This window comes from Chelonoidis abingdonii, chromosome 10 (genome assembly GCF_003597395.2).
Source record: "Chelonoidis abingdonii isolate Lonesome George chromosome 10, CheloAbing_2.0, whole genome shotgun sequence".
NCBI lineage: Eukaryota > Metazoa > Chordata > Testudines > Testudinidae > Chelonoidis > Chelonoidis abingdonii.
This window is the reverse complement of record NC_133778.1, coordinates 36,523,126-36,548,972: the sequence shown is the minus strand read 5'-3', so window position 1 is coordinate 36,548,972 and position 25,847 is coordinate 36,523,126. Positions and strand designations below refer to the sequence as shown.

The 25,847-nt window shown below is 40.5% G+C and overlaps 1 protein-coding gene across 5 annotated transcripts in view; it reads left to right on the top strand.

Annotated features, from left to right (window-relative positions):
• The window catches only part of AGPS (alkylglycerone phosphate synthase), a 166,302-nt gene that overhangs the window by 72,770 nt on the left and 67,685 nt on the right, over positions 1-25,847 (top strand). For all 5 annotated transcript variants that reach the window (XR_012656637.1, XM_032768483.2, XM_032768484.2 and 2 more), the window contains 4 exons: positions 1,717-1,796; positions 12,021-12,101; positions 21,073-21,198; positions 23,119-23,227. Coding sequence is in view for 4 of the 5 variants with exons in the window: in XM_032768483.2 (XP_032624374.1) it covers positions 1,717-1,796; positions 12,021-12,101; positions 21,073-21,198; positions 23,119-23,227 (396 nt within the window). In the remaining variant the exon portion in view is untranslated. The remainder of the gene's footprint in view (positions 1-1,716; positions 1,797-12,020; positions 12,102-21,072; positions 21,199-23,118; positions 23,228-25,847) is intronic.

Genomic DNA, 25,847 nt, shown 5'->3' with positions numbered 1-25,847 from the left:
AGTCCTGTGTTGGGAAACAGAAGACTTTAGTCCTGGAACTGACAACTTTTATAAGCTCCAGTGTCAGACTCTGGGGTAGTTCTGGCATTGAGGAAACCACTTCCATCATCATCTGTCTGGTGCCTAGATTCCAGTGCTGGAGACTTCAAAAGTGCCTCTGTCCTCAAGGGAGTCAGTGTGTTTGTATGGACTCCCCATTTCTGAAGTCTTTCAGCTCTGTGGAAGCCTTTGGCTGAGTTTGCTTCTTATTCATCCAGAAATCAGATCTCGGTTGGGCTTGACAGTTTTGGAGACCTCAGTTGTGCTCTTCTTTGCCCTTAAGCATATAAGGGTAAGAAAATGGGGCTAGGAGATAATCTCTGCCTTGGAGCATTCTGTGCCTTTACAAAAGAAAAACATTCACATATCCAGGGAGTGCAATAGGCAGACTGGAGGCCCCTTTTCTGCCTCTTGTAATTCCAAGGGTGCCCCTGTCTCTTTAATTATTGCAGAACTTGGAGTCAATCAGACTTCACCCTTCTTTGGTGACCATATAGGTGACAACTGTCAATGGGCTTGTGTCTTCCAGCATAGTACTCATTCTGTGCCAGAATGATCTACTGGAGATCCACATATAGATCTAGAGGTATTTGAGTTGGCCTGTGTGCTGTCCGGCTTGGTCTTCCAGGTTTACCTGGACAGCTCAAGGAACAGGGTAACTTCACATACCAAGAGTTAACATTACATGAAGAGCTTGCTCTCAATTCCCTGGGATAACTTTATGCGGACTCCTTTTTCTTATCCTCACATAATCTGTGAATAACATCACCATATTATTAAAGACCTTCCTCAATTTCTTGAGAATCAAAGGACCATTAAAAGGGTAGCTGAGATATCTGCCTCTTTAACTTACAATTCTTCCTCTTTCAAAAGGGCTCAATTTCAAATTCAACCTCCTTTACTACATCCATTTGTAGGACCTGTCTTTTACCCCACCTCTGGTCAGATTCCACAACAGGTATTTCATATACTCATCTCTAGGTTTTATGTGCTCTCTCTAGCCTTTGAGAAGTCTGAGGTCTCGAGCTGGCTGCTATGCAGTATATGACAAAATGCGTTAGATTGATATCTTGGTCAAAAGAGGTGTGACCTTTGGTTTTATTCACACACTCATGCAATTCTGTGCTCTCAACTTGGCATCTAGATTTGGTGCTTGCTTTAGGATGACAGCTTTGTGATTCTTGTTTAACTAGAACTCCTCAGCCCACTTTCCCAGGACATTGTACTACTAGTTTGACTCTCATGAGCGGGAACATGTGGCGGCTACTTGAAGGAAAAAAAACTTTCTTATCAGTAACTGTGGTTCTTCGAGGGTGGTGCTTCTTGTATTTGCACCACACCCACCTTTTCCCTCTTTGAAGTTCTATTCTGAGGTTTAAAAGAAGGGAATGAGATGGTTGGGGAAATTTGATGGCCTTCTTTAGCCTGTGCTCTGAATGTTTGGTACTAAAGGTGGAATTTGTGCAGTTGAACAGGAACTCCTTTTTGAACTTTCAAGAAATTCTGAAACTCCAGGGGAACGTCCCGCAAATGTGATGCACTCTCAAAGAAACAGTGTCACGCAACCTTTCTAAGTGACATGTGCCACATACCTAAAATGTGCATTTTAGTTAAATGTGGATAACCAAGATCAGGACAAAATATTTCAATTTAAGTTGATATTTCCAACATTTGCAGGAGGAACAAGTGTTTCTAGTGCTCTTGAATGTCCTGCAGATGAGAGAAGAACTATTGTTTCATTGGATACATCACAAATGGTATGTAATACAAAATTTAGGGGAAACCTCGGAGGATTAACGTTTAAGTGTACTGAAAATGTTTCAGAAGTTGAATTACTGTAGTATTTCGTTGTTACCTGATACTGCAAGAGTAAAAAAGGAGGGGGGGGAGAAGTTTGGCCAGATTTTTTTTAAATTGCTTCAATACTTTATTATATATCCAAAAGGAAATAGAATGCAACTTTGAAAAGCTGTACCATATATGTAAACTACTGGTCACTGGAAGCATGCTCTCTTCAGAGAGGTCCAGCATTGTTCTGTTGCTGCTATCATCAGTGTATCCTGCATGATGGCCATTGTGAAGGGACCTAACAAAATAGTACATTTTCTTTTCTACTGAATGCTCCTCATATCCTTGCTAATGACATGTGAATTTGCAGGTTACTGTTTAAAATAGCCGTATACATAAATTTGTTACAAATAGACAAATGTAAAAAAAAATACAGTGTTAAGTCTTAGCATTTTTACCCTGGTGTAAAAGTTACAGAGGTCTTAAAGGGACAACAGTTTGCAAATTGTAGTTTGGAAATTTTTTGCTTTCTACAATAACACCTAAGATTATTGTAAGTGAAATATTAGAGGGAGATGATATTCATTGTTCTGCTTGCATTTGAGTGCACTTTGTGCAGAGTCAGTTTCACTGTGCAGTATTTTTTTGCACAGTAACATTTACAAAACACATGTCGGCAGGGGAGGACTCATGGTCAGTGGTAGTACTTCAAACTAAACTTTCTTTAAATTGACTAGATTTCAAGTTGACAATGTCCCTTTAAATCAGTGAGTGGATATATTATATGCTGCATTGCGGAATTACAAGGAGACTTCAAGTTTGTCACATGCTTAGTGCTATTGAAACTTCGTTTTCTGTATTCACTGCTTTTCCATTGGTAGGAGGAATTGCACAGTTGTAAAAACAGTTTTGTAGCTGTGCAGTAATCAAACGCTACCTTTCAGAAATGACATCCTATTTTTAATCTAGTATTGTGTTCTGTAACATTTTGCAAAGCTGTGTTGGCTTGCTTCTCCATTCTCCATCACTCCTCAGAGCACTTCTTTGTCCTGGGAGCGAAGACTGGGTTTTGACTCCTTTTCTATGGCAGTTCGGCTGGCAGGGCAGCTTGCAGCTTTGTCTTTCAACCAGGGAAATCCTCTTTTATAAGAGCTCCTAGTGTCAGCTGCTCCTTGCTTTCACAGGCATCCTGAATGGAGTGAAATTGAGGAGCACAGACAGCAGTGCTCACATATGTGGACTAGAAGTGATCTGTGGCCCACAGTGTGGGAACCTCTGTCAAGGAAAAAAAGCAACTTTAAGTCATTAATTGTACTATGGTGCTCTTCTCAATCATCCAGTTGCATTAAGAGTAAATGAAAACTACAGGTTGTAAATGAGTTTACTATGACTTGATTAACGTATCTGTTTAAAATATAGAAAATCTGGTATGAGCATCAGATGTCATTAGTGAAACAGAGTAAGGTGAAAAATATTGTTGTCTGAACTACAAACTGGACATCTCTCTGAACTAGGGCTGTCAATCACAGTTAACTCGTGATTAACTCAAAAATAATCATGATTAAAACAATCACGATTAATATCACTGTTAAACAATAGAATACCAATTGAAATATAACAACTATTTTTGGACGTTTTTCTACATTTTCAAGTATATTGACTTAGATTACAACATGGAATACAAAGTGTACAGTGCTCACTTGTTTTTATTACAAATATTTGCACTATAAAATGATTAAAAAAAAGTATTTTTCACTTCATCTCATACAAGTACCATAATATCTCTTTATTGTGTAAGTGCAACTGACAAATACAGATTTTTTTGATACGTAACTGCATTCAAAAATAAAACAATGTAAAACTTCAGAGCCTACAAGTCCACTCAGTCCTACTTCTTATTCAGCCAATCGGGAAGACAAACAAGTTTGTTTACATTTGCAGGAGATAATGCTGACGGCTTCTTATTTACAATGTCACATGAAAGTGAGAACAGCTGTAGACATGGCACTTTTGTAGCCAGCATTGCAAGGTATTTATGTGCCAGATATGCTAAACATTCATATGCCCCTTCATGCCTTGGCCACCATTCTGGAGGACGTGCTTCCTTGGTGGTGATGCTCGTTAAAATAATGCATTACTTACATTTTGACTGAACTTCTTGGGGGAGAATAGTATGTTCCCTGCTCTGTTTTACCTACATTCTGGCATGTATTTCATATTATAGCAGTCTTGGATGATGACCCAGCACATGTTCATCTTAAGAACACTTTTACTGCAGATTTGACAAAACTCAAAGAAGGTACCAATGTGAGATTTCTAAAGATAGCTATAGCATTCAACCCAAGGTTTAAGAATCTGAAGTGCCTTTCAAACTCTAAGAGGGATGAGGTGTGGAGCATGCTTTCAGAAGTCTTAAAAGAACAACAATCCGATGCAGAAACTACAGGACCTGAACCACCAAAAAAGAAAATCAGCCTTCTGCTGGTGGCATTTGATTCATGATGGTGAAAGTGAACCTTCGTCAGTTTGCACTGCTTTATATGGTTATCGAGCAGAGCCAGTCGTCAGCATGGACGCATGTTCTCTGGAATGGTGGTTGAAGATGAAGGGACATATGAATATTTAGTGCATCTGGCATGTAAATATCTTGCAATGCTGGCTACAACAATGCCATGCGAACGTGTGTTCTCACTTTCAGGCGACCATAAATAAAAAGTGGGCAGCATTATCTCCTGAAAATTTAAACAAACTTGTTTGAGAGAGTGGCTGAATAAGAAGCAGAACTTGTGAACTTTTAAGCTCTAAAGTTTTACATTGTTTTATTTTTGAATGCAGTTATTTTTTGTACATAATTCTACCTTTGTATGTTCAACTTCCACGATAAAGAGATTGCATTACACTACTTGCATGAGGTGAATTGAAAAATACTATATTGTTTTTTACAGTGCAAATACTTGTGATCAAAATACAAAGTGTACAACACAGAATATAAAATGAGCACTGTAATTTAAATCAATATATTTGAAAATGTAGAAAACATCAAAAAATATTTAAATGGTATTCTTATTGTCTAACAGTGCAATTAATTGTGACTGATTTTTTTTAATGGCTTGACAGCCCTACTCTGAACATATAATAGGTGCCTGTTGTTCTGCTAAAGACCCACTGCAGTAAAAAACAACACTTAGAGAGTTTAAACATTGTTTGTCTCAAAGAGAACCACTGAACAGGAACAATGGTATAAGATAGAACATGCATAAAGGTCTGTTTTGAGGCACTGAGTGATTCAGTTAACTGATCTGAGGAACTTAAGTTAACTAAGATGCATGTATAATGAGGTTAAATGTTCAGTTACTTTAGGAGTGTAGAAATAAGGATGTCTTTCTGGGTTTGAGTAACTTAACCAACTTTTAATGGGAAATGCCGTTTTTATTATGTGAAAGCTTTATATTTGAAAGACCCTGTTAGGTAACTGGCATCGAACTTATTTTTTAAATTTCTGTAAAGATTTTATGCAGCTTAATATTCATCAGTGCATTAGTTTTTCAAACTTCAGTGCATCTTTTTTGTTTGGATTTAAACAATCTTCTTTTGAGTGTGGGTCACATGTACGCCATGCACCTGAGCCCAAAAACTCTTGTGAATAGTGTCCACGGTCTGAGCCTGCATCCTAGGTCTCTGCTTATCAGTACTGAGGTTATAAAAGAAGGTGTGGCCTGACCACCTCTCCAGTTCCTCCTTCCTGCTGCATGGCCTGGGTTGTAATTCTGTGTCTGACACTGTCTTTGTACTATCTCTCATATCTGTAAATATAGTGGTTTATAGTTTTTAGTGTTTTTTTAATAGTTTAGATTCGTATTTCCCCACCATGGAGACCCTCTCCATTTCCTACTCTTGGAAGGACTATGCTCAGAGTTCCAGGGTTTAAGAACTGTCTCCTGTCTTCTTTGCTTCTTGGTCAGTGGTGACCACTTACATGCCTCCCCAAGCCAGTAAAGGCAGAGCATCTCCACTAAGTGCAGTATCAGCTGCTCCTGTCCTCCCCAGACCCAAGAGGGATGAGATCTTCAACTGAGCAAGTATTTCATGCAGAAAGCCATGAGACCCCAGTTGGTTTCAGACCAAGAAGACCACCCCCATTGTACATTGGTCTCTATCCTTGAGCAGTGCCCTTCCAAGCAGGAGCTCTGGAGTAAAGACCAGATCTGATAAATTCAGAGATCTGCTGTCTCAGGCTTCTCATAAGAGTAAGACACTTTTACAGACACAAGAAAAGATCTTCCTCCAGATCTGGTCCCCAACTCCTATCAAATCAGGTGAGTCTTCATGTTTGTGTTATAAAGTCTTAGGCCTGCTTAAGCCTTCTGCCCATATGAGTAAGACACACAGGAGCAAGGATCCACCTGTACTAGCATGTAAGCCGAAAGAGCTTCTCCAACCTACTGACCACTAAGCCAGATCCAACTACTGGGACGCCTCACACTCTGGAACAGACATATACTTCCCCGGAGGATATTTTCACCCTACCATACCCAGTTTCCTCTGCTTTCAGGTTCAGTCCTTCTGAGGGATGTTTCAGCATCAGAAGAGGAATCTACTTTGAGAAGGAAGTACGTCTCTCTTGCTCTGTCCACGAGATGGAGTCTCCATCTACTGGCACCTACAGTATTGCTGATAGAACAAGATCAGGCCCTTTTTGTCTGCTGAATCCAATATGTAGGATGAACCATCTCCTCCATAAAGGGAAGTTAGCCTGGACAGACTTTTAGAGTGTCTTGGTCTCATACCCACCCCCATAGCTCCCTTGGCCCTCCTCCTAGACTGCTATACCCAGTGTCTTGGGATCCTCCCCAAGCAGCCTTCAAACCAGTATACTGGCCCTATTGGATCTGTGTGAGCAGCTTACCATCCATCTTCCGATAAGCAATAGCAACTGGCTTCTCTGGAATATGCGAAGGAGGAAGATGAGCCAAACCCACCACTGCTGGTGGTACCAATAGGCCTATTGTCCTCCTCACCTGATGAGGCAGTTGCCCCAGCCACACCATCCCTGCCTGATGCCCATTGACTATACCAAGAATAGTGCAGAGGGTGGCAACTGAACTTCAGATTCCACTTGAGAATATTCTTGATACCTGACATAAGCCTGGACGTCCTGCGGACCCAATTGGGTAGCTCTCCCAGGAAATGAGGCCATGGAATCAGCCAGTGTAGTATGGCAAACACCAGGATTATGTACCTACCCCTAAAGGGGCTGAAAGATGATACTTTGTACCTGTGAAAGGGGCACACTTTTTGTTCACATCCCTTCCCCCCAACTCCCTAGTAATACAAGCAGTCATGGAAAGATCCAGAGAACAGCTTGGAGAATTAACTTTAATGTAAATTAGATTAAAGTTTAAAATCAACCATACAGACATTTGTTTAAAACTGATTTCTATCCCTAAATTAAGAAAATAATTTCATCTGTTGGATCTTTCTCCTTTTCTCCCTCCTACTCAGAATCCAGGAACCGTGTCTTCAGAGTGGCCTTGCATAGTCACACTTGCAGGATGGCCCCAGCACCACTAATTTTATGGAAAGCAGTGCCCACTGGGGAAATACAAGTACCCCCTGCCCCCCCCCACACTGAATATTCAAAGCTGCAGTTGTAAAATTAGGCAGTCCCAAGCACACCAGTCCCTCCTTTCTGTGGCAGGGTTAGGCTTTGGGGGCCTACTCTGTTTTCAGAGTGATCTAGTTGTTTTAATAAAAGACCTAATTTTAACTGTTAAATTGTATTCTGGTTGGTGCTGGGTAGTTTATACTGTTGAATACTTAGTCTGGGATTTTCAAAAGAGCCTTAGGGTGTTTGATGTCCAAATTCCATTGAACATTAAGGGGAGTTGGGTGCCTTGCTTCCTTAAGCATCTCTGAAAATCGCAGCCTTGTTTTTTTAATGAGATTAGGGTTCTTGTAGCTTTTTAGTAGGGCCATTCAAGTCTCCAAAGACCTAGAAAAGAATGGGTTTGATCATTTTGCCTATACTTTTCCCTCTATCACAGAAGGGCAAACTTGTCTTGCATTCTGATCAAGAATCACTTCACTGTGTAGCTTAGCTAGTGGGACAGTGAATTTCACAGAGCAAGTCATGTCAGGAAGAACAGGGCATTTAGCTGCAGTCTAGATTCATTTACACTGCAATGTTGCACTCAGAAGTGGAAACGCTTTTCTCTATGGTTAACAGTATTCTACAGCCCAGCATCTTCTACAGTTCTCACACATAGGTGGTTCTCCTCTTTCAGTGTTGTAGTGCAGCCACCACAGGCTGCACCCCCTTCTCTGGCTTACTGCTAGGACTTGTATCTCTGTGGCCACAATTAGTTCCCACTGCTCCTGACCATTTCCTTTGCCAGTTCTATTTTTTTATATGGGATTTTTGAGCAGTGGCAAGCAACCTTTACTCTTTCTTCCCTCTTCCTACTCTCCTAGTTTCAGGTATGTAACAGCATGTGACAGGTGCCTTAATGGATGCAAATTGATGGTCATCCAGGGCCATGGTGTGCAGTTCAGCAGTGGGACACCACATCTCCCAATGCTGCTGGACTGCGGATGGCAACTTAAATAAATCCTGTTCTTATCCACTTGCTTTCATAGTTGGGGAGAAGTTGGGTAAGAAGGTGGAGAGGAGTGCACCCAAACCGAAGCAGTCCTTTCCCATCCTGTGCAGTGCCTCAAGAAAGGATTACAAGCCCAACAGGCAGAAATGCTCCTTCTGTCCAGTCTTATCACAAAAGTACCAAAGGAACGATAGCAACAGGTATGCCAAAGAAAACCCTTGACCCTTGTATCAGATGGCAAAACCATAGATGGTGGCAGTGACACCTCTTAAAACTCACTGTGGCAACAAAAGGCTATGCCTCTGATCAGACAATATTCTACTTCTCAGATGAAGGGGCTCTATTCACTAGACAAGTGGGTAAAAGAGGTAATAAGTTCAGGTTATTCCCTCAGACTAAGAACCTCACCTCGCCCAATCACCCATTTCAAGCAACCCTACCAAATGCAAGCTAGTGCTAAACAAGATCTCCCAACTTGCAAACATAGGAGCAATTTAATTGATATCCTCAGAAGAGAGGTTTTTAGGGCTATACTCCATATTCATCTAGAAACATACCCGGGGATGGGGAAGTCAGAGCCCTCCTAATTGTCAAATGAGTGAACAAATGGATGAGAAGGATCTCCATCGTGAATCTGATCATAGTCTCAACAAGTAGCACCCCGTCCAAGGTGATTCCTTGCTTCAGTGGACATAGCAGATCTACACAGCCTCATGCATCCATGTCACCAGTGTCCATGGAGATTTGCGTATTGCGTGGTCCACTACCTGTAGAAAATACTGCCATTCGGCCTTTTGTCTGGTCAGAATCAGACTCACATCTCTGAGCACTCTCCTCTGTCTTCTCCTGGATGACATTCTGAACAGAGCTCCCACCAAAGAAGCAGCATACAGTCCCACCCAATGGATAGTGGAGCTGCTTCAACTGTGTTGCTTTGTGATAAACACCAAGAAAAGCTCATTGATCCCTTCCACAGAGAGAGATCAGCTGGATGTATATAGACACATCTGTGGCCAAAGTTTACCATCACTGGACAGATGACAGAAAATCCAGAACCTGATATCTGTTAAGGAATATACAGCTATTCACAGCTTAGTATCTCCAGTCACTGGACTTCCTAGTTTAATGTATAGAAATGACCCCTGGAAAAATCCCATATCAAGTTTCTCCAGAAGGTTCTCCTCATGGGTGAGGAACCACATTGAGAATGTATGCAAGATAGATCCTGATCCCAAGCCAGGTCCTGGACTCCCTTGGATACTGGATGATCCCAGAGAATGTCCAAGGTCTTCCTATATCCCTTCCAGACCCAAAGATACTCAGCCAGCCTGATGAGGTGGGGAGCATATCTGCGAGAGAGAACATTGCAGGGCGCACAGAACTGCATAGAAAGGAATCAGCATCAGCCTCTTGCAGCTCAGAGTGGTGAAGCCCTTCGAAGGTTCCAAAGCCACATACAGGGCAACTACATACTGGTGCAGAACTGTGTCATTCCTTATCCTGTCATATTTAATGTCTTTATCAGTAGTGAGAGATCCCTGTGAATCAAACCTTCTGTTCACAATCACAGGTTGTGGAAGAAAACGTACTGGCCAGGGGTGCCACATTCTTTATTGCAGATGTCAAAAAGGTTGTTATCGTGATTACTACCAATGCACTTAGGAAATCAAGAAGTCAGCAAGATATTTGTAGCCTTTGGGTATCTGTCAAAAAGGCAATTTCTTGTAGTGCCAGAGTACCTCATGGTCTTAGAGCTCGCTGTTAAGGCTAAAACAATGTTGAAGACATGCCGCGAATGATTCTATCATAGAAAGCTGCAAATTGACACAGTTGGGTGGATCTAATGCTTTTTTTGAGAGAGCAGTTCCACAGTCCTTGTTTAATGAGAACTCCTCAGCCCACCTTTCTCAAGGCCTGTCATTCTCTCTAGACTTCCACAGGTGTGAATACATAGAGGCCAGCTTGGAAAGTTACTTTGGTAAGTAACTGGTTCTTCAAGAGTGTTCTCTGCATATTCGCACTGTCTGATCACCTTTCACTTTTCCTTGGAGTTTGACTTCATCAGAAAGTTTAGGTTTTATGGAAGGAGCTTGAGGTGGCTGGGGCAGTCCAGTCCCCTTTACCTCTGTTATAGAGGTTTGCTGGCTCAAACAGGCACTGTTTTTCAGATGATACCTGAGGCTCAGCTGTGTTGAGATCGCCCACACCTTCAAGAAAGTTCCTATAGATTTAACCTCTGGACCACATCTATGATTTTTTTTGGTCATCAGAACAATTTTTACTTAAAACTAAAAAAAAAAAAAAAAGCTTTGGCACATGACACATTGACTCAGTGTGGTACAGAGTCTGGTAGATATTCCCTGTGTATGTGTCAAAGATGCAGTTTATCCTTATAATATTCAGTTACAGAAACAATCTGATTTTATTCAGGTGATCAACAGATGCACACAGTACACTTACTACTTAGATTTTTATTTTCATCGTTGTTAGTGCGCTATTAAGTCATATACATTTATTGTAATATGCCAGAGAACAGTATATTTGACATCTTGAAGCAAATGATTAAAAAAAAGTGTTACTAAGTGTTGCTGTTTTCTGTGTGCGTCTTCAAATCATCGTCATGCTGTCACTCCTCAGATGTTTTTCTCTGCCATCCTGAACAATGGGTTTACATTTCTTACTGTCAGGTGAGGGTGTGGGGGGCAAAACTCTTGTGATGCCATTCCTACCGTAAAGTGGGCTGACTGAGTTTGCCAATCCAATTTTCTTTCTCCATCAAGTGGAGGCAACTCTTCTAGTTTGGCTAGGTTAGACTTTTTTGATTCTTATCTCTGGTTATTTTTTCCCAATCCTTTCTTTTATCCCACTAGCTAGTTTAAAGTGTGATGCATTTGTATTGAAGCGTTCTTTCTTCTCCTTCTAGTGTTCATTCATGCATTCTGGGGTGAATGTAGAGCACGGTCCACTTGTTGAAGCAGTAACTATAGCCTTCAGTGGTTTAAATATTTACATTTAAGTTAAACTGCGCTAGGCTTGAACTTGTCTTGATAAATACCTCACCTATAGTTTTGCCATCTTGATGTAAAATTCAAGAGGGCAGGTGCATGAAGGAATAGAATGTGACTTGCCTAATCGAATACTCTTTTTACTCCTGGGCTGCACCAGAATTTTTTTATTCTTAGGCATTGACATGTAGATCATTCAAGATAATTGAATCCTTGTATGCCAGATATGAAACTCCTGAACACTCCTCTTTCTCCAGAATTTTGGGTGACCTAATTCTCTCTGGTTTTCCTGCTTCATATTGCTGTGCTTACACAAGCAAACTTTTCAGCCATAATTTACCACTGATGCATCTCCATTTACAGTAGCAACCATGGAAACAGTATTGTAGACAAGACTACATGACATAAGGTAAAAATGCCTCAGTCTTGTCTATTCAGCTTCTTCTGACACCATAGGTGGAGCTACACTGTTGGTAAATTACAACTGATAAGTTTGCTAATGTATAAACATCCTTTTGTGAAGCAAGGTCACTTATAAGTAAATTCCAGAACTGTAGTGGTCTAACATCCGATATTTTTTTTACAACAGAATCGAATTCTCTGGGTAGATGAGAAAAACTTAACTGCTCATATAGAGGCTGGCATTATTGGACAAGATCTGGAAAGACAGGTATTAATTTCCTACGAAATTTTCAATATTTCTTGTTTCAGGTTGATTATTCGTCCCTAATTAAAGTTGTTTCAGGTGTCTGATCTAAGTCATTGAATTGTATTTTCATTCTTACGCAAATTTTCATGTCCACTTTTGCTTACCATTTATGCTTACCAAATTTGTAAGAATTGTATCCATAGTTACGGACTGCGTCTAATCCTGTATATTTATTGCATTTTAATTGAAAAATCCTTGCTAATATTAAATGCAAATACCATGTGAAGTATCCTAAAAGTGAGCTGTCAGGTTTTAGCATGCAATATGTGCTTCCATCTGTGCAAAAGGTGGCTGCAATGCATCACACTTAGTATCAAATACATAAGTATGAAACTAAATATATAAATCTGCATTAACACATTTCTAATATCCAGCCAGGTATATGGGAGGTTGGTAACTGTGAGTGAGAAAGTTATGGTAGTTTGAAAATACATAGGTAAGAGTTTCAGATATTTGAGTTTCTTGTAAACTTAATCTAAACTCTGCCACCCTTGGCTTTTTATTGGTGATCTTACTAATTAAGTGTTCTTGTAAGAATGTTTAACTTTAAGCTAGTGATATGTACTCAAGTTTAAGGTAAGGTTAATAGTATCAGAGGGGTAGCCATGTTAGTCTGGATCTGTAAAAGCAGCAGAGAATCCTGTGGCACCTTATAGACTAACAGACATTTTGGAGCGTGAGCTTTCGTGGGTGAATACCCACTTCGTCAGACGCAGGTTAATGAAATCCTTGGTCTGGGATTTAGTTGTCTTTGAACTCTCTTGTAATGGACAGAAGTTTTCCTCATTATAATGTTTGGAAGTGATTCTGAAGTAGTCATAAGGCAAGTGGGGAACTTCCCAGGGGTAGGTTCTAATATTATTCCTGGATGGAGTTTTGGCCTCTCTTTATAAGTTAACTCACTTCTCTCAGTTCAGATGTTCCTTTGGACAAGTAGTAATACCTAGTTCTTACATACAGCTTTTCTTCAGTATATCTCAGGTAGATCAGTAGACCCTAATAATGGGCTGGAGCATTCTGGATCCTGGTACACAGGGAGTGGGGCTCTGACCTCCCTAGATAAGGCCCTCAGGTCTCAGCTCACATGAAGCAGGTATAAGGAGGGGCTCAGGCACCCCCACGGGCAGGGATCCACAGCTCCCAGATCACAGGGGAAGGGTATGAAGAGAATCTTGGTCCTGCTGAAAGGCAATCACTGGTCTGTCCCTCCCCCTGAACCTAGCCCACACCTGGTCAAGCTCCAATAGATGGGGGGGGGCGTCATTGAGATTCTGGTGTGTTCACACAGGGGAAAGGGAGAAGGGCTCAGAAGGCTCCTATATTGTGGCAAACGAGGGGAGGGAGGGGAGAATATGGGGCTTACAGTGGCCCCTGCCCCTATCCTCGCCTGTACCCCCAATTACTCACCCCCATGTCCCCTTCCTGGTGTCCTGCCCATCACCTGACCCTTCCCCCACCCCTATCACCCACACCTCTGTGAGGATTTGCATGTGTAATTTATTTTCTTTCCAAAAGAATAATTTTAGCACCTTCTGAATAGTCTGTTGTACTCAGATTACACTTTCCCCAAATTAAAAAACAAACGCTTTGCTAGAGGCAGACTCTAGCAAGATGCTGCCTTTTTCTCAATTTCAGATTGCTATGGTTGGATTTGAACTCTCAGTGCTTGGGTGGTGTAGCTCAGGTCACTGGCTGTAACTTCCCCCTTGAGATATTCAGGCCCCGTGAGTTACAGCTAGCTTTCAACCTCTTGCCCCCTCTCCTCTCTCTGTATATGCACAGTGTAATCTGTTTGTGAGAGCCTGGTGCGTGCCCAGCTGGAGAACCAAACACTTGGTGGCTAATGTATGTGTTTGATTTTCCCCAAAGAACTAGTGGATGGCATGCACTCTGGGTAAATCTCAAGCATTTGAGACCCTGGTACAATAATCTGTCCTGGCTTCATCTCTAGCTGTACCTGAAAAAAGTTGCCAAAACGTATCAACTTAAAAAAAAAAAAAAAAAAAGTAGCTTTTTTTAAGGAGGCATGGGGCGGCTGTATCTTGGGAACCTGTTGGTCAAATGGCTCCAAAATTTGCTCAGTTGTCAAACCCCATTCTTCCATGAGGCACACCGTATTTCAAGGCAATCCAATTAACCATGTGGATTTTAGAGCAATTAAGAGTCATGGTTTAAACAGAAAGTTGGTCTTAATCTTAATAAAGACGTGACTGTAGCAATGTTTTCTGAGAATCCCCAGCACCCTTCAAGGTCTATGTTCAACTATGTACAGCTGGTGGTAGATGTTTGCTTAACACCTTCTGGGGTACACTGACTTCCCATGATAAAGCTAGTGGGAGTCCAAAGCTAGCTGCCAAACCTCCCTAACATGTAAGAGAACAGTTAATTACAGGTATGCCATGGAATGGACTAATTGCTAATTTAAGAAACCCATCCTTTGAAGGCATATATGAATTCTTCAGTACACCTGTAAGAAAAGATTCTGAAGCAATAAGACTTTTGATAAAGGAATTTAATAATTTGATTGATGAGCAGCTTTTTAGTGAGGGGTGGAGGCTATTATAGCTTTTTACCAAATAGATGTGTATCAGAGACTTTACTAACAGAGCTGTTGCTGGTGAGAGAGATGGCCTTTCATGCCTCTTATTTTATATCCTCTTTTTATCATTTGATGTAATATTTTAACCTTTTCAAATCTCTGGGTTTTTTTAAAGGTTAGAATTAAAATGCACAGAGTATATTCCCTTAATTTAAATGACATTTTTCTAGGCTAGTAACTTCTGATATTTCACCAACTATTCCATCCTTTAAATGCCATACAATTTTTCCTTCTACTAGAGTAAGGCATAATATTCCCTCTCCTGCTGTAGCTGCCTTTCATAACTTTCAAATTGAAACAGTACATTAAACTTAAAACTCTTGCAGTTTTTCCTTCAGAGAGTCTTCTTGAGGAAATGGAAATGGAATTTTGAATTGACCTTTCAGTGGAAATTTTCCTCACAGTAATATAAAGAGGCTCTGGCTGACAATCTGGTCAGTGCTGAATATAAATTTGTATTTGTGGTAAGGTTTTAGCACATTAAATATATTTGGGCACATTAAATGTATGTTAGGGACTTCATTATGCTTTCCAGGGTATGCAAGGAATACAGAATCAGGCAATGTGTTAAACTTATGACTTGTAATAAATATATTTTTATTAAACAACTTCATTGCAAGCTTATTAAAATTTCAGTGATTAAGTTAATAACAGAAAATACTAAAGGAGGAGGCAGTTAAAACGAAGGGGTTCTTTTTGTGATTAGTTTTAATTTAATGTGCTCAGCATTGTACCTAGGGTGACCAGATAGCAAGTATGAAAAATTGGGACAGAGGGTGGGGGGTAATAGGCCTCTGTATAAGAAAAAGTCCCAAATATCAGGACTGTCCCTATAAAATGGGACATCTGGTCACCCTAATTGTACCTGATATATAAATAGTCCATGCCCACAAGAGCTTACACTCTGAAGGGCATGTGGGGGGTGGGGGGAAGAAGCATTGAGCAACACAGAGAAGGGAATAGTTGAGTTTTTATTTAATTCACTACTTCTCAGCATTGCAGAAAGTAAGTCTTTGGCAGAAGTTTGAGGAAATGGTGGGATGGCAACCACATGAAAAGGACAGCATGAAAAAATGATGGGAGATGGAAATGAGCAAGGCGTTATTTCCACTGGCGCAGATATGAGGGTTGGTGAAAAGTTCTGAAGATGTAGGCTGCAGTGAAGGCCTGGAAAGTAAAGATAAGAACAAATGTAATGCAGCATGCAAGGTGGAACCAGTGGGTATAATCAGGTTAACATGGGGTGCTGAGTGTTAGAACAGTGGGTGAAGGCTATATAATTTTAGTGGCTGTGGGTTTGGGAGGCTGGAGAGGAAGTTAATATAGGAGATGGCCAGAGGATCAATCAACATCTTAACTATCAAGCCAGAGAGGAAGAGTTGGATTCTTGGAGGCAAAACAGCATGTGTGGTCATGGCTGAAATATGTGGGGAAAGAGGAGTTTGACTCTCAGTTTATAGGGCTGGGTTGTGTAAACAGCAATAGAGGAATGGGGGAAGTGGAGATAAACTTGGAGGGAAAATAAAGATAATCTCTGTCATGCTTTAGATGCCAGTGAGCCATCCCAGGGGAAAAAATGTCAAATGGTCTGATAATTAGGAGTGAATTGAGGGACTCAGAGGAAAGCATGGGATGAGAACTGTCGTCTGCATGGAAATAATATTTAAATCCTTGTGAGCAGATGAGAGAGCCTTGAGGGACTCCTAAAGACGGGACATGAAAGAGGAACTGCAGGAGGCGATGGTGAAAGAGAAAGTGGTGAGAGGAGGGTAAAAAATAGTGCAACAGAAGCCAAAGAACAACAATTAGGAAGGAGTGATCAGTTATCAAAAACAGCTAAAAGATCAAATGTGGAGTAAAGCCTTAAGATTTATCTAGGTAGAAGTCATTGAAGACCTTGGTGAGAGAGTTTTCAGTAGAGTGGAGAGAACAGAAGCTTGATTGGAGTGTATCCAAAATGGAGTTAGAGGAAGAGAAACTTGGAAGTTGTAAATGACCTATTTGATTATTTTAAAGTGAATGAAAAGGTATGTGGGACAATAGTTGAAGATGGAATCAAGGGCCTTTCTCAGGATATAGCTACTAGATCTTGGTTATAGTTTGAAAGGAAGAAGTCACAGCAGAGACTGAAGAAGAGTGAAAGAGGATCTTGAGAGGGAATGGGGCAAGGGGACAGATGGAGTTTTCCATGGCTTGACAGGAAGTACATTTTTCTCAGGGGTGACTCCAGGCACCAATGCACCAAGCACATGCCTAGGCCGGCAAGCCGAGGGGGGCAGCCTGCCAGTCACCGTGGGGGCGGCAGTTAGGCTGCCTTTGGCGGCATGCCGGCCGGAGGTCTGCTGGTCCCGTGGTTTCAGTGGCAATTTGGTGGCGGGTACACTGAAGGCGCAAGACTGGTGGACCTCCCACAGGCATGCTGCCGAATCCACGTTACCAGCAGACCTCCCGCAGGCATGCCTCTGAAAGCCACCTGACTGCCGTGCTTGGGGCGGCAAAATACATAGAGCTGCCTCTGATTTTTCTAACATGCTTAATAACTTAAACACATTTGAAAAAATTCCACAGGATCTGCATATTCCAAAATGATCATGGTAGATGAGGCTGATACAGAGATGTGCACCCAAAGAGTGGTAGTGGGTACACTAAACCCACAATAACAGAGTTTTGAGTTTAATTTCTCTTCTTGATTGTATACATAATTGCCTGAAAGTTCTATACAAAAGTATTAGAAATAGTGCTACCTTTTGGCTCTATAAAAAGCAAAAGTTAGCTACCTTTTGGAGTCTACTAATGCAATTTTTCATGGTAGTGATTTTAATTGAGGAGTTGGAAGATAACTTTAAAAAAAAAAAGTTGACAACTTGCATTCATAACATTGTTTGTCTGACTTAGCTGCTATTCCAGAATAACAATTTTGAATATTAGAATTGCTTCATTCTTAAAGGAAATTGCTTTTCAAACTTAATTCCTAAATGAATTATTTTTAGCCTAGAGCTAAAATCTTTAGACCAAAAATAAACAGGCTCACAGACGTGGCAATGCTTATCTAGATAAGGGCAGAAGAAACCTGAATGGAGCTGAAAACTTGTGTGCCAAGTCAGACCTGTATTGAAACTACCAAAATATTGAAACTCAGATGCTGGAATGGAAAGATGTGAATTTATAGGTGTTTTTTTAATAACTTACATAATCCATTAAAATGACTTGTGCTTTGTAGCATATCTGTTAATGATCAAGGCAGATTTCTTAAAATATTAAGTTGCCTAACACTCTATTACAAGACCCTGTTCTCCTCTGCCAAACTTTTAACTGTTTGGGCTGAAATTTAATTATCCTGGAAATGTCAGCAAAAAGGATTCATCTGTTTCGCAGGCTAGGTTAGGGGAAAAAGGCATCGTTGTGCCCATTTTTTAAAAATTCTTAACCATTTTGTTGAAGCTGTGGAGTCTCCATGCTTTGGAGCAGGGAGCTAAAATTTGGTGAGGGGGTTTTCCTTGCATCAGAGTTGTATAAATTTGACCAAGTTACGAGTTGCTGAATGACAGTTTGCACATATGTAGATACCTATTTGTTTCACCACTTTTGCTGAAGATTTCATCTGACCATGCTCAATCCCAGGACTGCATGGGTTCAGCAGGACTACCTTCAGTTGCACTGCCAGGTACCCAGGAAGCCATGTGGCACTAGAGCTCAGTGTAGGGAGACTTTCCTGTGTGCTTAAGGTGCCCCTGGCTGGCACCTGGTGAGGAGGAGGAGGATTGAAACAGCTTGAACAAAATATAGAGGGGGATGAGGAGCCAGGCCGGGAGAGATGTTACTGGGAGGAGGGAAGAATGGTATCAGGAGGACAACATGCTGAAGGGGTCATGGAGAAGATCTAACCATTAGACTATGATCCCTTCAGAACCTGGAATAGAACCCAAGATTCTGGAGTCTCTGCTTCTCTGCTCTCTGCCAATAGCTAGAGCCCTGGGTTTTATAGCAAATACAAAACAACACTTAGTAAAAAGAAAAGCCAAATATAAACCAAAATTTATTGGAAAAAATTCACCCCTCATCAGTGGCTCAGTGTTGGGCCCTGGCTCCCCATACCAGATGTTGTGATCTGGCACATGGAGTTGCAGCACTGCTCAGGTTTGGCCCAGCCACCTTTCTATCATCATGATGGGCAGGTCAAACCTGAGTGGTGCTTTAACCCCGCTCCCTGGTCCTATTATCCCCTGAGTACAGGAGCCACTACTGCAGGGCACATGTGAGGTGGATTTGGTTTGTGATCCCCTCAGCCCCCAGGGCCTGCTACGTCACTCTTCTCCTTGGTGTAGGAACCGTCCGCCCCCCTGCTCACCCCTCACTCTTTACTGGGTCAAATGAAATAAATATAATTATTTTTCTGGAATTTCATGTTGTTAAAAAAAAATAATAATAAAAAAAATTCCACAGGGATGTACAAATAGCTGTGAAGCCTAGTGGCAAAACATGCCTTAGCTTCCTCTAGTGGCTGGCTCACATAAGGTGACAACCTACTACTGCTATTTGCTCTGTTGGGCCAAGTGGCAGAGCTCATGGATTTAAAGGTTCCTACTTTGTTGAACAAACACTTGGACTACATGCAAGAAACTACATTTAAAAAACTTTGAGATTGCAAACTCAAATAAACAAAAGTTAGGAAATACCAGAATTAAGGTTGCCATTGTGACCTTAACTTGCCCTTTTTCCCCCCCACCCACTCCATGTATATTCATTATGATGGTCTTTAATTATGTGTTCACATTTTTTCTAAGACTTCTGCCTTTGTTAGTTGTACAGTTGATGAAGCTGTTTGTCTGAAGGACCCCTGCCTTATTTGCTGGAGTAGTTGGAAAGTATGTAGTGAACTGAGGCGAGGGATTTGAGGAAGGGGGGGTGATCCTGTGGTTAAGATAGTTGCATGCCACCTTGGAAAACTGCCTTCTGCCTCCATGACAGAGTTCCTATGTGATGGTACTCAAGTCACTTAAAACAAACTTTTCACAGATGGCCACTAATAGTGTGTTCCTCATTTTCTGGGCGTTCCCAACTGGACACAGGTTCTGGCTTGCAATGCTGAGTGCTCAGAACTGTATCTAAAGTCATCAAAAGCTGTGCTCTGAACAAATGATGTGCTATAAAATGCTAATTTCTCTGAAAAATCAGTCCGTTAGCATCTCAAATAGGGCACCCAAAATTAGTGTAAAGTGTTGACCCTAATCTCTCTCTGCCTCAGTTCCCATATCATCCATTGAGTAACTGCTCATTCACTGAGCACTGTCCAAACAGCTGTGCACTGAGACAGCAATCCTGTGTGGGGAAAATACTGTGTTCAGGCAATGAAAGACTAAAATGAAGTATACAAAGAAGGGGAGGTTGAATTAAGGTTGTGTAGGCAACCTAAATTCTGGCATTGAATGCCATTTTTGAGTGGTAACTTTGCAACCTTAATGTGTTTAATGTGTTTTCAGACATAATAGTGTGCATGCATACAAGTATGTGCACACAAATATAGCTGCTGTCCCTCGTCTAGATAGCATACGTGAAAATGGCAAACGTTTAACTGGATCTTTATCAAATTGGTCAACACAAATAGATGATCTCCAGTATAGTAAATGCAGTTGGTGTGGTCTGTACCATTCAGCACGGGATTGTTTGGCTTTACATTATTTCAGTGGGACAGCTTTGGTATTGCATTTTTAAGGGGATTCAATCACACTCTCACGTGTTGTACAGATGGCAGAGTCAAGCTAATATAGAAAAATGAGAAACAAGTAACTTTAATGTACAGGAATGCATGATCTGCATTACAAATTTGTCATTGGTATTGCATACAGGAAGCCCAACCAGATGGCTGTGCATTAAAACACATTCCTTCTTGAGAGAATTAAATACAAGCAGTTTGCTCAGAATTTCTGCAGACCTCTACTGCACATAACATTAGGATAGAAAGAAAAAAAGATTAAGTGCTTTATTTATTGGAAATGTTTAAGTGAAGTTGGAAGTTACTTTAGTTATTTCTCCCCATTTATTTGAATCACATCTTTGCCAGCAATGGCAGTATTTGTTTTAAAATGTGGGTGGAGGGTATGATATACTGCTTAGCGTACGCACAGTAGAAACGGAAACACTTCATTTATATCAAATTTATACTTAAATCAAGAGTTGACTCTTTATACCTGAATAATATTGGTCCAAGATACTTTTTTCTTTCCTATCATTAGCAAGTTTCTAAAATCTAAAATGTTTTTAAAAATTAATATGTTGATTACTAAGCAAAAGCAGGCTATCTTACATCAGTGGAGTATTGCTTTCTGTCTTTAGCTTGGTGAGAGTGGTTACTGTACAGGCCATGAACCAGATTCTATGGAATTCAGCTCCCTTGGAGGATGGGTGGCCACACGTGCATCAGGCATGAAAAAGAACATCTACGGAAACATTGAAGATCTGGTAATTTTTTATAAATATTTATCAAGTATTTCCCCTCCAATTTGAAGCATTCGGGTCTGGCCTCTGTAAATTATTCATAATTGGGACAGAGAAATTGGGGGGCGTATATCAGTTTTTAAATTACCTTTTATAGTAAGGCTGCTTCAGATTTGGAATAAAGCACTTCCTTTTAGCAAACAATGGAACTATAATACAGTTCTGGCATCATTATTAATATTTTATTTGAGAATTTACAGTAAACATTTACAGTAGTGACATCAGAATTCTACTATAGCTTCACTGCTTACTAAAGGGAAGTGCCTTATTATATTAAGGCTGCTTCAAATATGGAAAGATAATTTAAAAATGACTATGCATCTCCCACTCTTTCCCTCTCTCCCTCCCCCTTTCCCCTCCATATATAGCAGAGAGTGAGTGAAATTAGGCAGACTAAACTCTTTATATAAAGTATTGTCACCTCCTGTTTTGAAGCTTCATTGAATTTCTTGATCACTGCTGCTGTATTAAGTGGTGCAAAAGAAAAACAGCTTTCTTGGTGTGAGGGAGTGGTGGGGGTTGTTTTGTTCTTTTGTTTTTTAAAGGAAGGATATGTTCCTGTCAAGATCTCAGCTGGCCAGAGTCCTTGGCCTATTTTTTTTAAATCACTTTTAGAACAGAATATCATTCATACCAATGGACGAATATGTAACTAACTGGGATTTTGGTAAGCATGGGGGCAGGGAGAGTGGAGGTGGAAAAAAGTTTTGTACAAAGTGAAGTTAAGTATTTTGATGGCTTACAACATCTGTAGCTGCCAAAAAAAATTGTCTAGTAGTGCCTTAAAGTGAAATATTTAGGGTATCCGAACAACGATGAATATTTATCAAGATATGGCGTCTGATTGTGCCCTGGTAACTGAGACACCCTTCTATTATATAACTTACATGTGCAGGGGTTATGCCAAATAGTTAGGTATGACTAGACCTTAATTTGCATCAAGTTAAACTTTAGCATGTGAAACCTTCTATCATTGGAGGAAGAATAATTTTCAAATCCATTTTAATCCATTAAAATATAAAACATCGTTCAGGACCAGATGTATATTTACTTGATATTTGAATTATGTACTTGTCTTTAAAAATGGTGAACAATTGGCTCTTAACTTTTTTGATGACGGTCCTCCAACCTACCTGCTGGGTTGGTAGTCATTAAAACATCGGTGAACGTGATATGTTTAATAGTCAGTTGGTTAATCTCTTTTTTGGTACTTCGTGCAATAAATATTTAATGTATTTGCATGTAGTGAAATCTTCAGATAAATTTTATTTTGTTTTTTGTTTCTGAGCTTGCTGTATCTAAGTGTCCATTAATTCATTATTAAAATGTTTTTGTTATACAAACTGCTTAAATAAAAGTGCACTGTACTATGTAAATACTCATGTTAGGAAAATCTCTTCGTGGTCTTATGAAGAGCTCAGGAGAAGCCATTGGGTTATATTCCTTCTCTACTATTTTCCTGTGATATAGTAAGTATCTGTATGTGAGAGTTAACCAATGCAGTCATGAGGCATAAACGAAAGAAAGATATAGGCTAGGATATCATGAGAATCCCAACAAAATGTTTAATTGTAGATTAAATGTGACATGCATAAAGGGACAGCAGAGAAGAGTTTGATTTGGCAAAACAATGAGGAGAATCTGTGCTTTCACTAGCTAACTGAATTGTATTAGATTTATTAGTTGCTAGCAGGTTACTCCACAAAATTTCTAGGGGGTAATTTATAGGATTTCCAAATTTTATCCTATAATTACATCAAGTTTAAGTTGCATTTTGTGGTAAATGGAAATTTTAATATGACTATATTAATCCATATATGTTAATTACTTGACTATACATTCATTCAATATTTAACACTCATCACTGTATAATGTGTTAAACAGGTGGTTCATATAAAAATGGTAACCCCAAGAGGAGTAATAGAAAAAAACTGTCAAGTACCTCGCATGTCAACAGGACCTGACATCCATCATTTCATTATGGGATCTGAAGGTATAAACAAAAGTAATATCAAGATGCCATTAGTGAGATTAAATCAGTTTCTGTAATGGTTTGAAATCCTTTGGGTTTTATTTATTCAAAACATAGTTTTTCACTTAATGAGTAGTACTGCAGTTAAAGAATCTTCCTTTATTTTGGTACCACTTTGGCTCTCATCACAGCTGCCTTGTTGTGTTGCACAAACACACACAAAAACATGTTCAAAACAGCTCTCGTATTTCTAACTATAATCAATTTATTTTTGAACTCAAGCTTTTAGGAAATTCTAATAGGTTTACAAATCATTGCCATGTACACATCAGAAAAAATGTTAATCATTACAATACTGAGCTTGTCTTCTTGCTTGTGTGTGTCATGCAGTAATGAAATCTCTATTTTAACCTATACATTTTTCCAGTCCGTTATTTGTCATGCAGTTGCTGCAAAAGGCCCCAATCAGAATTATATCCCTACTGTGCTAGGCACTGCACAAATATAGAGACACATAGTTGCTGTCCTGAAGAGTTTGCAATGTAATTAATTAGTTAGTAAATTTGTTGAAATTGCAGGATAAAAGCCACATCTACTTCTTCAAGTAACTGTGCACATATATATTTCACACAATAAAAGTGTGTGCGGCCAGACTTTTGGCATCAGTACCATTGGGCAGCGTGTGGCCTCTGCCATCTTCATATTTGGTGCAGAAGACATAAAATGGAAATGGCCGCGGCCTCCCTCTGTTCTTACCACCTGTAGGAAGAGTTGGAGCTTTCCCGTTGCCTCTGAGCTGCAGTTAGCCAGCTCAGAAAAGAGATTTTCTCCTTTGACTATAGTTATAGTTCACTTTACTGCAATTCTAGTTTAAAGAGCTGTTTTAGTAGGTTTTTTGCCATGCAGAAATCCCCTGGTTTTAAACAATTTTACATGTGCAGGGCTGTTATCCCTGTCACTGATCAGCACAAAAGTTGTTTAATTTGTTTAGGTGAGCTCCTGTTTCTTCTTATAAGGGTATCTGCACCTCTTGGCTTACAGTTGGCTTTTATCTGCTCCATGAAATAATTTTAAATGAGTACTTAAACTTGTTGCACCCTTGTGTTAGTGGGCCAATTACAGAAAAAATTAGTGTGTACAGCTCCTTTATTGGTTTGTTTCTTCCCTTTGTAATCATTCTTCCATCAGATCTATTCAAGTTCTTTCATTTGTTCTAGCTGTAGATTGTTCCCCACTAGGACAAAGAAATAGAAGTTTTGTCTTAAATTTTATCTTCTTGAAATGGCAACATCTCCTTCCTCAGAGCCTGACCATGACCAAAAGTCTCCATGAGAAGTGCATGTCTAGCTGCCAAGGCTCCAAAGCCAATGATGGGTGAGATCTTGCTCTCCTGTGGCCTCCTTGCAGTGTTCAGAACTATTTGAGATTGAGAGAAAGTTCTCCTCATCCCACAAAAAGGCACTTGAAAAGTCATCTAATGCTGTGAGGTCTGGTCATAAGCACCACCACTCAGACTCCACGTCCACCAGGGTTGTTGAGACTGGTGCCTTCTGCTTTAATGGAGAGAGCTTCAACCCTAGCATTATTGGCTCTGGTTCCATCTCCAATGGCTGTACACTTACCTCCATTGTCAGTGTCATCAATGCCACAAGCCTTTCATGCAGCAAAGGACTTGTCTCCCTTTGTTGAACTCTACATTGTCTGATTCTAATTGTAGCTGCCTCAGCTACAATGGCATTGTCTGCATCACCTGCCACCAAAACATGATCAGTTCCTCCTATATCGTCAGTGCAGTCCACACTGGCATCATCAACTTACTGTTTGGCATTGCCATTTTCAGGCAACCCAAAATTCAGCTCTAGAAAGCACTTTGAATGTGGTTTGCTGATTACCTTGGAGTAACCCAGATAGAGCTCTCGCATATCTTAGCCACAGTTTTCCTCAGGTAGATAAGATGAAGATGTGAAACAACCTTCTAGGCAAATTGGCCAACTCTTTATAGGGAGCAGATGCTCAAAATCGCCAATCATCTGGTTTAGCCCTTTCTAACTCTGCAGCAGAATACTGTGCTCCGGTCTGACTCCATTTGTCTCATGTAAAGGTGGTTGACACACAACTGCACTCAATCATGCACTTCGTAACTGTGGCGATTACACATGTTGCTTCTTATGTTAAGCCACATCACTCCTCCACACATCCTTCTGGTTGCTACAGCCAGAATTGTTGAAGATCAGGGCAAACCCAAGCCTACCACTATACACTGACCTCTTCAACTACCCAAAAGCATGCTTGTCGTCAAGGTATCTGTTGTGGGCACACTTGCCCTACCCAGATTTCTCTGAGGTATTGATGTGGTGTGAAGAATGATCTGCAGCTGACGTTAGAAACCAGTCTCTTATAATTGACCCAACCATGCATGTACCTAGCTTTGATTTGCCCCATTCATGGATTTTGAACAGACCAAGGTCAGTGTGCAAACAGCTTTCCAGTCCCTGGGGCCCATGAGAGGATCCCACATGCAGCTGTGGCCAAAGACATTGTCTCACATCACTAATGACTGCCCTCTGACCAGATTTGATGGTTTTCTGAGGGCTCTGCACTTTGCTGATGAGGCTGCAGCAAATTGGCATGTCAAGGTCCA